At 39.9% G+C, this 13,071-nt stretch overlaps 1 protein-coding gene across 1 annotated transcript in view; it reads right to left on the bottom strand.

Moving 5' to 3' along the window:
- Window positions 1-13,071, bottom strand: part of LOC126267346 (E3 ubiquitin-protein ligase MYCBP2) — a 1,244,949-nt gene that overhangs the window by 210,545 nt on the left and 1,021,333 nt on the right. The window contains exon 48 of the mRNA XM_049972469.1: window positions 6,545-6,789. Coding sequence (XP_049828426.1) covers window positions 6,545-6,789 — 245 coding nt within the window. The remainder of the gene's footprint in view (window positions 1-6,544; window positions 6,790-13,071) is intronic.

Genomic DNA, 13,071 nt, shown 5'->3' with positions numbered 1-13,071 from the left:
CACGAAAGACTATGGAAGTGGAAAATGTGATGGACCAGATCGTGCACAGGAAATTATTAAACTTAAAAGGAAGCTACCCGAAGAAGATCTCGACGACAAAGAAAAATCAACTGAGGCAGCTCTCAGAGTGAGTTACAAAATTGCTTTGCTTTTAGCAAAATGCCTGCGCCCCTTCACTGATGGCGATTTAATAACAGAATGTTTGGTAGTTGCAGCGGAATATTTGTGTCCATCTCAAGTTGAACAGTTTCGGATTGTGCCATTATCTAACATGACCATTATGCATCGCATACAGGACATGGCAAATGACGTCCAAGGCCAGCTTGCAAATATCTGTAAAGATTTTATGGCGTATTCTCTAGCTCTGGACGAAAGTGTTGATATCACTGGAACAGCGCAGCTTGCCACATTTATTGGAGGTGTTAATGGAGATCTTCAGGTGAGGTAGGAGCTCCTCGATGTAGTAGCCATGAAGAACACTACAACCGGAGGTGATATTTTAAGTAGTGTTGAAAATATAGGATTGTAGTGGAAATCTTTAGTTTCAGTGTCTACACACGGTGCACCAGCGATGACACGGAAAAAATCAGGTTGATCCTGTTGAAGGAGAAAATGCAAAAACTGACCATGCCGAATGAAATAAGGGGTGTTCACTGTGTGATCCACCAGGGTAACTTATGTGCAAAGAGTATCACTCTAAAAAATGTGACGAGTGTTGTTGTTCGTACAACCAATTATATAAGGAAGCATGGGCTACAACACAGGCAATTTAAAAGCTTTCTTGAGGATGTAGAAAGCCACTATGGTAGCCTGCCTTATTACAGCAAGGTCTGCTGGCTTAGTTGTGGCGAATTAGTAAATCGACTATTTTGCCTATTAGATGAGATAAATACACTCCTGGAAATGGAAAAAAGAACACATTGACACCGGTGTGTCAGACCCACCATACTTGCTCCGGACACTGCAAGAGGGCTGTACAAGCAACGATCACACGCACGGCACAGCGGACACACCAGGAACCGCGGTGTTGGCCGTCGAATAGCGCTAGCTGTGCAGCATTTGTGCACCGCCGCCTTCAGTGTCAGCCAGTTTGCCGTGGCATACGGAGCTATATCGCAGTCTTTAACACTGGTAGCATGCCGCGACAGCGTGGACGTGAACCGTATGTGCAGTTGACGGACTTTGAGCGAGGGCGTATAGTGGGCATGCGGGAGACCGGGTGGATGTACCGCTGAATTGCTCAACACGTGGGGCGTGAGGTCTCCACAGTACATCGATGTTGTCGCCAGTGGTCGGCGGAAGGTGCAGTGCCCGTCGACCTGGGACCGGACCACAGCGACGCACGGATGCACGCCAAGATCGTAGGATCCTACGCTGTGCCGTAGGGGACCGCACCGCCACTTCCCAGCAAATTAGGGACACTGTTGCTCCTGGGGTATCGGCGAAGACCATTCGCAACCGTCACCATGAAACTGGGCTACGGTCCCGCACACCGTTAGGCCGTCTTCCGCTCACGCCCCAACATCGTGCAGCCCGCCTCCAGTGGCGTCGCGACAGGCGTGAATGGAGGGACGAATGGAGACGTGTCGTCTTCAGTGATGAGAGTCGCTTCTGCCTTGGTGCCAAAGATGGTCGTATGCGAGTTTGGCGCCGTGCAGGTGAGCGCCACAATCAGGACTGCATACGACCGAGGCACACAGGGCCAACACCCGGCATCATGGTGTGGGGAGCGATCTCCTACACTGGCCGTACACCTCTGGTGATCGTCGAGGAGACACTGAATTGTGCACGGTACATCCAAACCGTCATTGAACCCATGGTTTTGCCATTCCTAGACAGGCAAGGGAACTTGCTGTTCCAACAGGGCAATGCACGTCCGCATGTATCCCGTGCCACCCAACGTGCTCTAGAAGGTGTAAGTCAACTACCCTGGCCAGCAAGATCTCCGGATCTGTCCCCCATTGAGCATGTTTGGGACTGGATGAAGCGTCGTCTCACGCGGTCTGCACGTCCAGCACGAACGCTGGTCCAGCTGAGGCGCCAGGTGGAAATGGCATGGCAAGCCGTTCCACAGGACTACATCCAGCATCTCTACGATCGTCTCCATGGGAGAATAGCAGCCTGCATTGCTGCGAAAGGTGGATATACATTGCACTAGTGCCGACATTGTGCATGCTCTGTTGCCTGTGTCTATGTGCCTGTGGTTCTGTCAGTGTGATCATGTGAAGTATCTGACCCCAGGAATGTGTCAATAAAGTTTCCCCTTCCTGGGACAATGAATTCACGGTGTTCTTATTTCAATTTCCAGGAGTGTATGTTCATGGAAATAAATAACATGTGTGTTCCTCAATTGAAAGAGCCTTCATGGAAATGTGATCTCCCGTTCTTAGCAGATTTAACTAGCCATTTGAATGCTTTGAACATTTCACTACAAGGTAAAGATATGCTAATTACTCATTTCATAGATCGAATACGGGCTTTTAAGATGAAATTGACACTTTGGGTGAGTCAGCTGGAAACAGGAAATCTAGCTCATTTTCCTAAATTATCATCCATGCAAGACGTTCACAAAGACTGAACGTTATTCACATAGTTTAGTTGCCCTTAAGGAAGAATTTGATCAACGCTTTCAAGATCTGACAGCACTAGACAGTGGTTTTGATCTGTTCTCCTCTCCATATTCAGCGAATATTGAAGAGATTCGTCCTGAGCTGCAACTAGAAATTATTGACCTGCAGTGTGACAGAGAATACAGAGACAAATTTCAGAACAAGAAAACATTTTGGATTTCTACAGACACTTCCCGCAGGATAGATTTCCCCGTTTGCACAAACTGGCGGCTACAATAATATCAATATTCGGTTCCACGTATGTTTGTGAACAACTGTCCTCTGCAATGAAATGTAACAAGACGCACCTGAGAAACGCATTGTCTGATCGACATTTAAACTGCAAGCTGCACCTACAATGCACAAGAACAATTACTCCGAACATAGACGCAATTGTAAAGGGCAAAAAGTGCAAGATAGCTGAGAATCCCACACTTCAGTGACACCTTTTATTGTGTAACAGTTCACAAATTAATACGAATGTAGAGGCATACACTAAGCAAAAAAAATGGTTCAAATGTCTCTGAGCACTATGGGACTTAACATCTGATGTCATCAGTCCACTGGAACTTAGAACTACTTAAACCTAACTAACCTAAGGAGATCACACACATCTATGCCCGAGGCAGGATTCGAACCTGTTACCAGAGCTGCAGCACGGTTCCGGACTGCAGCGCCTAGAACCGCGTGGCCACCGAGGCCGGCCATACACTAAGCTAATAAAATTATGTGGCACGTGTACATTCTCCTTTATTTGTTTCATTTGTCGCAGAAATAATTTGTGAGTGATATCCCTGCTGGTGGCTATGGATTTACATTGACTAGCGGCAGCTGTTGTGTGCCCCACGTGACTCTCCCCACTCTCCGCTCTGGTCCGGTAGTGGGGGTAGCGTGCTCGCGCTGCTCCGTTCTCGCGCCTTGCTGCTCACAGCTTGTTCTGCAAGCACGTATGTTGTGAAGCCCTGCTTTAGGGTCTAAATTTCGTGTTCATTGATACTGTCTTACCAATATTAAAGAACTCAATTATATGCCTAAACTCAGATAAGGTATCAGAACGACATGTGATGATGATGATAAAATAAATGGCAGCACTATTGGTGCATGCAGTTTGTATGTTACTTCAGTGATATTATTAGTGTGGAATTGCTTCAAGGTTATATCCCTTTAATCAAACACCATTTTCAAATATACAAAGAACTAGGCCTATGAGAATTTCAAATTTTTCAAACACTGTAATTCAGCAAACAGAAGCACACAGTAGGATATTCATATTGACAGAGTTACTTAACACTCTACAGTATGTTTAAAAAGGAAAGTGAGAATGAAAGGCCAGAGATGATAAAAACAATACATGTTAAAACAGAGAATTATTTACTGGGAATATTATATTTTTTTAGTTTACACAGTTCATCATTCACTAAAGAGGGTAAAATCTGCTTGTAAGCTATCAAGTGATAATACCATAATACAACAGCTTTGATGGCTATGGCAATGTAGTCTGCTGCAGAGCTCAGGAGCGTAAAACAAGGAGGGACGGGGGAGAAACTGTGTGCTTAAAATTCATGTATTGAATTCGAATAGTGTAACGCAAAATGGGCAGGAAGGAATAAGATGGTTGTTTTGATAAGCAATTGCTGTTCTGGTTTGTGTGAAGTGTCAGGAAAAATAATTGTGACAATAAAATATAATAATATGTGATAATTATAGTTGTGTAAAGAACGGTGTATTGCATTTAGCTACAGTATTTGAACAATACAAAAAAATATTTGTAAACGAATTATGGTCAGGTTTATCTGGATCCTAATTTGACTAGAGTAGTGTATCACATGAAAAAACTCAGGGTAGAGCATGCAAGGCAGAGATTGTGGCCATTTGCTGGTGATAGCAATGCTAATAAGGTGGGCTAAACAGCCTGGGGAACACATGTGTTTGAGTTCTGAGATAGTAAACTTATTCAGAAGTTAGTTTTCAGTGTATCAGTTTGAGAGCTGAGAAATTAAACTGTGAACACAGTGCAGTGATTCAAGAATTTCTGTGTAAATTCTAGAACCACTCAGCCTTCTACCATCTTGAACACACGATATTCTAGATATAAGTGAGAGATGGTAGAAGCCTACCTACTGCGCGTCACATGTTTGCGTGTGCAAGTTTAAAATCAGTTGCGAGAAGAAAGAAGACACGGCAGTCTGTCTGAAAGTGAGCTTTCGGCCAACAAGGCCTTTGTTAGAAACTGCTGTGGGAACATACAGTGATGAGATGGAGAGTAGGCAGTTAGATGCAATCAGGAGGTTAGACGGTGGGTGGGAGAGAGAGGGAGGGTAGCAGAAAAGAAGTATAAAGACTGGGTGGGTTCGTGGGATAGAGGGCTGTGTAGTGCTAAAATGGGAACAAGGAAGAGGATAGTCGGGTAAGGGCAATGACTAACGTAGGTTGAGGCCAGGACAGTTGTGTGAATGTAGGGTATGTTTCAGGGAGAGTCCCCACCTGTACAGTTCAGAAATCCTGGTGTTGGTGGGAAGGGTCCAGATGGCGTAGGGTGCGAAGCAGTCATTTAAATGAAGAATGTCTTGTTGGACGGTGTGTTCAGCAACACAGTGGTCCAGTTGTTTCTTGCCCACAGTTTGTCACTGGCCATTCATGCTGACAGACAGCTGGTTGGTTGTCATGCCTACATAGAATGCAGCATAGTGGATGCGGCTCAGCTTGTAGATCATGAGTTGTTTCACAGGTAGACCTGCTTTTGTGGGATAGGTGATGTTTGTGACCAGATTGGAGTAGGTGGTGCTGGGAGGATGTATGGGACAGGTCTTGCTTCTAGGTATATTACAGGGATATGGGTCATGAGGCAAAGGTTTGGGAACAGGGGTAGTGCAGGGATGGATGAGGACATTGCATAGGTTTGGTGAGTGGTGGAATTACACTATGGGAAGGGTGGGAAGGATAGTGGGTAGGACATTTCTCATTTCAGTGCACAACAAGAGGTAGCCAAAATCCTGGCAGAGAATGTAATTCAGTTGCTCCAGTCCTGAGTGGTACTGAGTCACTGAGGATAAGTATACTACTGACCCACTCATTTCTAATATTGTTGTGCTCATCTGCGATCAGTATCTGCTATATGGTGAGTAACAACTGTCCTTTTCATAATATTATTAAACTCCAAACTGGATTTTTCATTGGGTGTTTCAATAGTTATGCAGAGTTAAAGAGGCTGGCAGAGGATAGAACACTGTACAGTGTGACATAAAACCAATCTTCAGACTGAAGAATACAATAACAAGAACAAAACATCACTTTATCAAATTATTTATCTCTTGTCTGTTATAATCTTCTTCTAATTTTAGATGTAGTTCTCACATCAGTCATTTGCTTCATGGTGTCTGAATTACATACAACTTGAACATTATTTTTTATTCTCTAACATAATTTGTTATACTCTTTTGTTTCACAGCTTGCATCTCAGCCTTGAACCAAACTGAAACTTATGCCTCTCTTTTATACCTTTTTCACTGTGTTGTGGTGTTTTCTTCCTTTCTTTTTCATTTGCAATAAATATAAAATGTTTCTACTCAGAGCCACACACAATATTACCACAAGACTCTTGCCAGAAGTATCTATTCATCCATTTTCCCCAGGAAAATTATTTATTCTAATCCAAGTCCATTAACAGTTAGAAACAATAATAAAAACATGGTACTGCATTCTGTATATATCCTGTTTCTGGAAAAATATCCAGATAAGCTCAAATGATCTGTCCTTTGGAAAAGTCTGCCCTATCATTCAACATAATATTTTATGCAATACAAAGGAAACTGTGAGTACTAAAACTACAGCTGCTCAAGATGATTCTTTTAGCAAGTTTTACCAAAGGAATGACAATGGTAAAAATAGAGTACAATTTATTATATTGGCAAACAGACGGTACGTATACTACTGACCTGCTCATTTCTTCTTGGTGTACCAGGTGTGCTGTTTGGGCTGCCTTCAGAGCGTGTGTGTAAGGAGCTGCCTGATGGACTCGGTGAGAGATCACGTGTTCCTGTGCCTGTCCCTGTGCCTGCAGTTGTTGTAGCTCCACTTGGTGATTGTGACAGGTCTCTTGTGAGACTGCTAACCAGAGCACTTGTGTCACTCTGCGTCGAGCCTCGACGATGCGATTGGGACTCTGCTGTGATCCCTGATGCTGTACCAATACAACATATAATAATTAATAAGTACTGTAGGTATCTGTCAAGAATCTATATTAGCCTCTGATCATTTATATTTAAATATGTTTCACCACAGGTACATAATAATGAATAACATTGAAGGCAAGTCAGTGGGTTAAGCTACAACCTAAAACACAGTCAATGAGTTAAGACACAACCTAAAACACTTGAGTCATTATAATGAAGAGCGCATAACTTTTTAATATTATGAGTTGTCTGGAAAACAACTATACAGTTCTATTTTCAAAGTTTCATGTGAAATGCACCAAACAGAAAGATGTAATATATCAAAGATTCTGAAGGCATTCACTCTGTATGAACATCCTGTACTTCCTAGCCTGCATCTGTTCAGTTCAAACTGCAAACAAATATCGGTCAGTGACTATGGTTTATCTGTAACCTTTGCACATGAAATACTAGTATGACCTGCATTAAAGGAAAATGCAGACTGGAACAAAATTTGTATATGAGGATATATTACTGCTAACTCTGTAGACCAGGCACTGAGTACCTTCCTTATTCAACCATTCTTTCATTCATTCACTGGGTTTCATAGACACCAGTAAGAAGAAGAACCTTTAAGACTGTAGAACAAGTCAAGGTAGACTTACGCATTAACAAAAGACAAGCATACCACACAAACTTAATCTGTACACTGTATTAATAATAAACTATCACCACACTGCTTAATGTTATTCACACTTATACCATATGCATTTAACCAAGTAATTAGAGTGAATAAAGCTGTTGCTACCACAGTTGTGTTAAGTAGCTGCTGTTTCACCTTAATATTTACTCAATAACATTAGTGTTTTCAAAGAAAATAATTACCAACATCTGTAAATACATAATAATGTGTACAATACATTACTGCTTGTCATGCAGCTTTTCAATGAGGACTGTTACTTGCTGCAAAGTTCACATAACTTTTCAATACGTGAATTGGTTAGGACTTCCAAGCTCTTGTTTCATGTTAGATAGAGTTTGTTGAATACCTTCACAGCAGTGTATAAACAGTGTTTAAAAAAATGCTCCATATTTTGAGAGGTGGTAGTATGGACCAGAATAACACAGAAGTATCCATTCGAATGGGCTCTAAGATCACTTGTTCATCTTCACTACTGTGAAAACACACCTCTTCCAATGAAGCTTGTTGCTAAACTACAGTGTAAAAGCATTTCACTGGTTCCAGTATAACTATGAATATGGTTTACAGTAAGAACAGTAACATGTTTATTATAGGCTGTATAATGGACAAAGTGGAATCTGTCATCATTTACTTACTGCATTCTGTAGATCACTTGTGATAGCAAAGAGCTTGCAATAGAAGAGATGTATCTTCTGAGTAGCGAAGATTAACAAGTGCTCATAGCTCTTGATGTAGGTATATATTTACTGGACTTTTGTTTCTTGTTTTGATCAATGCTACTAACCCTCAAAACATGGAATATTTTTAACACTCTGAGACTGTATACAAAACAAGGAGGCAAGTCACCATAAAAACTATTTTTGTATGTTGTACTGTGCTTGTGTGGGTCACAGTACAGCTTAAACTGATTTTTGTTGTCAGCAAAAAAAGCCATTAAGGAGTAAATGTACTGGAAGAGAGTGCTAGAATTCAAAAATTTGTCACAGCTAACAAAAGACTCATGACAATGGTAATTTTCCATCTTTTCTAGATGCCTGTTAAATACTCAGTTCCTTCTATATGTGTTGAGTAGTGATCTATTATCATGTACATAGGTACATATGTATAATAGCTGTCCTATATATTATTTAGCATACTGATTGCTAGGTTCATAAAATTGGGAATATTGCCCATAATAAAACAGAATAACTTAAGATATGCATCAGTGATGATGCAATCTCATTTCACAGCAATAATTATTTTTAGCTACAATTCTAAAATTAAAAATATCCTGCAAAAAATTCAATAGAACAATAAGTGAACAAAAGTAAAACCAAATAGTTGAACAATGTATGGGTTCTTCTTACAGCAGTTAAAAATGAAAAAAGAATGAATTCTCACACTGATTCAAATATTTCATTCAAATATGGCTACATAAGAACCAGAGAAGACTGAGAATGATGGATTCATGGCCTTTTACAAACATCTTTGAGAAATAATGAATATTTTTTATAAAATACATAAAGTAGTTCCATTTAGCAAGCTAAATGCAAGCATTGAAAATGCCTTTCTCCTAATGCAGTAATTTTTAGCTCCTGTGAGTGGGTATGGGTTTTTGTTGGTTGTTCATGTGACAGCATAGACTTATCTATTAAAAAGATATATTATTTCTATGGTGTGACTGTGCACCATCAACTACAGGTGAGGAGCTGCCTTTAATCATTTTACTTTACTGCTTTCATCCTAAAATTTCTGTATTATTTAGGTATTTATACACATGCATGCTGACGCCAGAAAATCTGCACACATAAAGTAAAATGATTGACTGTTTTCTAAATTTAATTTATCTTATTGAGTTTGTATGTCCTTCCAGGAGGATATTAATTAATTCTCACTTTTCTCAACTACCACCCACTCCACCCTTCCCCTGATACTGTCTACTGGTCTCTCTCTCTCTCTCTCTCCCTCTCGCAAGTGCTAACAGCAATCTATAGTATCTAATTTAGCTTTGATTTCACCTTACATTATGATGCTTAAGTAAATGAGAATCTGACATGAAAAATTCTGACTACTGCTTTTGGGAAACCACATGCAGGGAATTATCAAAATCTTATTTCACTTTCTGTAGCTCAGTGTCATTCACTAACTTCGTGATACAAAACCACTGTGAAAGAGAAAACACACCATCCATTCAACAAGGGTCGAGACTGATTTTATTCCTGGCATATAAGTGACCTCAGTGCAGTAACTACAGTAGCAGCTTGAACTAACAACTGCAAACAACAGATGTAAATTCAATCAATAAGTTGTGAGTAGGCAGCATTAAGTGGTAGACAGGTGGTCGTTGGTATGTCACAAATCACAATGGAGAAATATCTCTAAATCAATGCTTTGACAATATAACTGACATCAAGCCAACACAATGCATGAGTTAAATGACATACCTAAGGAGGACTTTCTGACAGTTTTACACAGATGTATGAGCAATCTCTGTGTTGTACTGAAATAGGAGGTTACTCTATAGAGCACCTGATGCATTAAAACCATCATCTTAGATTTTCTCTAATTTTTATTATGCCAAGATTACACAAACAGCACTCACGCATTACACAAGTACATGTTTCTGCTGGTCAGTTTCACTGAAGTTTAGTTGTAAGTGGAGACTCCATTAAAGTACAGAGGGCAAATATAAGCTTCTCCATACTGTATTCCGACTTTTACCTTGAGAACACACTATTCTCTGTCTTTCATTTCTTTGAATAACCTTACATCACACATTTCCTACGAAACACCATTAAGAAATAAAATATTAAGTTGGAATGTGACTTCACTATTCGGAAAAATATATTGGTTTACACTCTGGATATGCTTGTATCAAATTCACCTTCTGTTTTCATCTTTTCCATCATTACCTAATGTCATTTTGTTTATGTGGTGATGAGTCAGTTCGTTGTGACAGGGAGAGTTACTATTCTTATCCTTCATCTGTTAACATTCACTTTGCTTATTCTTCACTAGTTGTTTCTTTCTTTAAACTGCTGCATCTAATAATGATAGTTTCCAAATATGGTCTATTAAATTTGTTACAAACCATTAAAAACAGAAGCCAAAATTCCCTGAAAATCATTATATAACTGCTAACAGTTCTGCTTTGCTTCAATTAATTTATTATTCCCCCTCCAAATTCTGTAACTTTCCTATCTTATTTCCTTGCTTTCAGTTCCTCTTTAACACACATGTGCAGATTCTCTGGACACTGTACTTCTCTACTGTCTATTGTTAACATTCTTATGACTCTCTATCATCTGATGACTAGTATTAAAAGCTATATCTTTCCTATTTCAGTTTGCACTCCAGTTTGCACTTTCCTATCTTATTTCCTTGCTTTCAGTTCCTCTTTAACACACATGTGCAGATTCTCTGGACACTGTACTTCTCTACTGTCTATTGTTAATATTCTTATGACTCTCTATCATCTGATGACTAGTATTAAAAGCTATATCTTTCCTATTTCAGTTTGCACTCCCTGCCCCCCCCCCCCCCCGCCCCCACCCCCACCCCCAATCCCCCCTCCACTCCATACCCAAATTATCTCAAGGTACTGCATTAGAAACCTGATCAGTTTATATTATATTTTTTTTAATCTGATTTTGTGTTTTAAAACTACATAAACTCTATACAAAGTTTGAAAACAAAAGCTACAGACAATGTTGTGAGTCTGTCTGTTACAAAATATGAATCACATCAACTACACAATGTGGACAAGAAATAAAACTGATGATTTTCCAGAAACACTTTCAAGAAATGCACCAAATGTAGTTACCATTTAACCCACTAGTTTGTGCTGAACACACAGATGCTTCAATTGTGTCAATGACTAAGCCAGTGTGTGAACAGCTGCCATGAAAGTAACACTGTGCAAGTGGGATAAGTCAAACGTATCAATATGGATTCAAAAGCTGAGATAAAATTTTATTGTAAATTAGGAATGGAACAAAATCCTTAGAAGACAGATCATATATCAGATGTCCTGCATCTGCTTGAGTAGATGAAAAAGTGGAAAAAGCCAAGTAATTCTTGCTGATTGTAGATGAGCTGCTACCAGAATGCTTCCACAGAAACATGGCATTGGTAAGGAAACAGCAAGTTTGATTTTAGAAAAGATTGCACAGAAAAAAGATTTGCTCCTGATTTGTTCGCAGAAGAGCATGTCTGGTAACTACCTCTGTCAGCACATATTACTCGTGCTGTACATTTGGTGCAGTAGATAGAGTTTTGGGTTACCATGCAGGAGGTGAGGGGTTTGATCCTGGGTTGGCGTGTATTTTTTTTTTTTTTTAAATGACCCGTCATAGGACAGAATAACTATAAAAAGAATATCAATTCTTCAGTGTTGCAAGATTGCCACTCTTTAACATCCTTTTTCTGCCGGATGTACTCGCCAGTTGAAATTTTGTGACAGACATTTTTTTTATCAATGGCTTGTGAGGAGTCACACTGCAAAGCCCGTGTGCGTGAATTTTGCTTCACCCTCTATATGAGTGCTTGTTGACAACTGATGTTGTCCTCCAAACAGTATCATTGCTACTTGCTCCTGATCGTATTTGTAACATCAATAATTTAGAAGAGAGACACTTCTGAGAACATCCATGTTATAGGTCTACTTTCAGGCAAGTACAATTAAGCATTTTAAATTGACCAGCTGGTCAATAATTGTAACATATTCAATATGTTTGCAAGCATTTGCACATAGAGACAATTCACAGTTCACTGTTACAGAGCATTGCTCTCTAACATGTTTGGTTGGTGCCATCCATAGTTATAACTTTCTTCACTCCATTTTATTGATATCATGCTTTGCTTAATTCTGTTTTGTTTTATTCCATAATCTGTTTTGCTGTTTAGTAATTCCCCTGCTATCACTGTAGTGTTCCTATAGCTTTCTGTTTATTTTCTGTCGAACTGTATCACAGCCCTATTTTTCCAAATGTACTTGTTTGCCTATCTACGTTTTGTGTGATACAAATAGATGTGATATTACTTCCACACAACATTTACATCAATTGCACAAGTTGTTGAAAGAACTATGGAAGCTCTTTGTGTACCTCCTTCTGTCTGTTGGCCACAGGACTATGTATGTTCTCAGAGTTCATGAAACGGTTCCCTTTTAAAGCAAATTTAATTTTTGGATATTGAAAAATATCTTCATATGTCACATCAGGTGAACACATTTAGTGTGCCTGCATACAGGTCTATTTTGATGCTAAAAACTGTTTCATGGGTAACCAGTGAATTGTCATGCATAAGAATCAAATTATTTTCTGTGAAACAGATGCATCCTGTCCTGTCACTATCATACCATCAGGGAGAAATTCACAATGGATGACTCCAGAAGCATAAAAACAAAACACTTAGCATTGTCTGGATGTGTAATTTCTGCAGCACATTAACAACCGTGCCCTGCGAGACAAACAGTTGCCTTGCTACGCTATGTGTACTTCACTGAGGTTCTTTGTGTATGACCTCCAGAATAACTTCCTCAGTAGCTGGAGTATGGAAAGTCCGTGGACGACCTTCGTCATGTGATGTTGGAAGGAGAGAACCTGATACTCAAGGGTGCAGCTCCAGA

Source organism: Schistocerca gregaria, chromosome 4, assembly GCF_023897955.1.
Source record: "Schistocerca gregaria isolate iqSchGreg1 chromosome 4, iqSchGreg1.2, whole genome shotgun sequence".
In the NCBI taxonomy this organism is placed as follows: Eukaryota; Metazoa; Arthropoda; class Insecta; order Orthoptera; family Acrididae; genus Schistocerca; species Schistocerca gregaria.
Note: the sequence above shows the minus strand (reverse complement) of the source record. Positions and strands in the feature narration are given on the sequence as shown.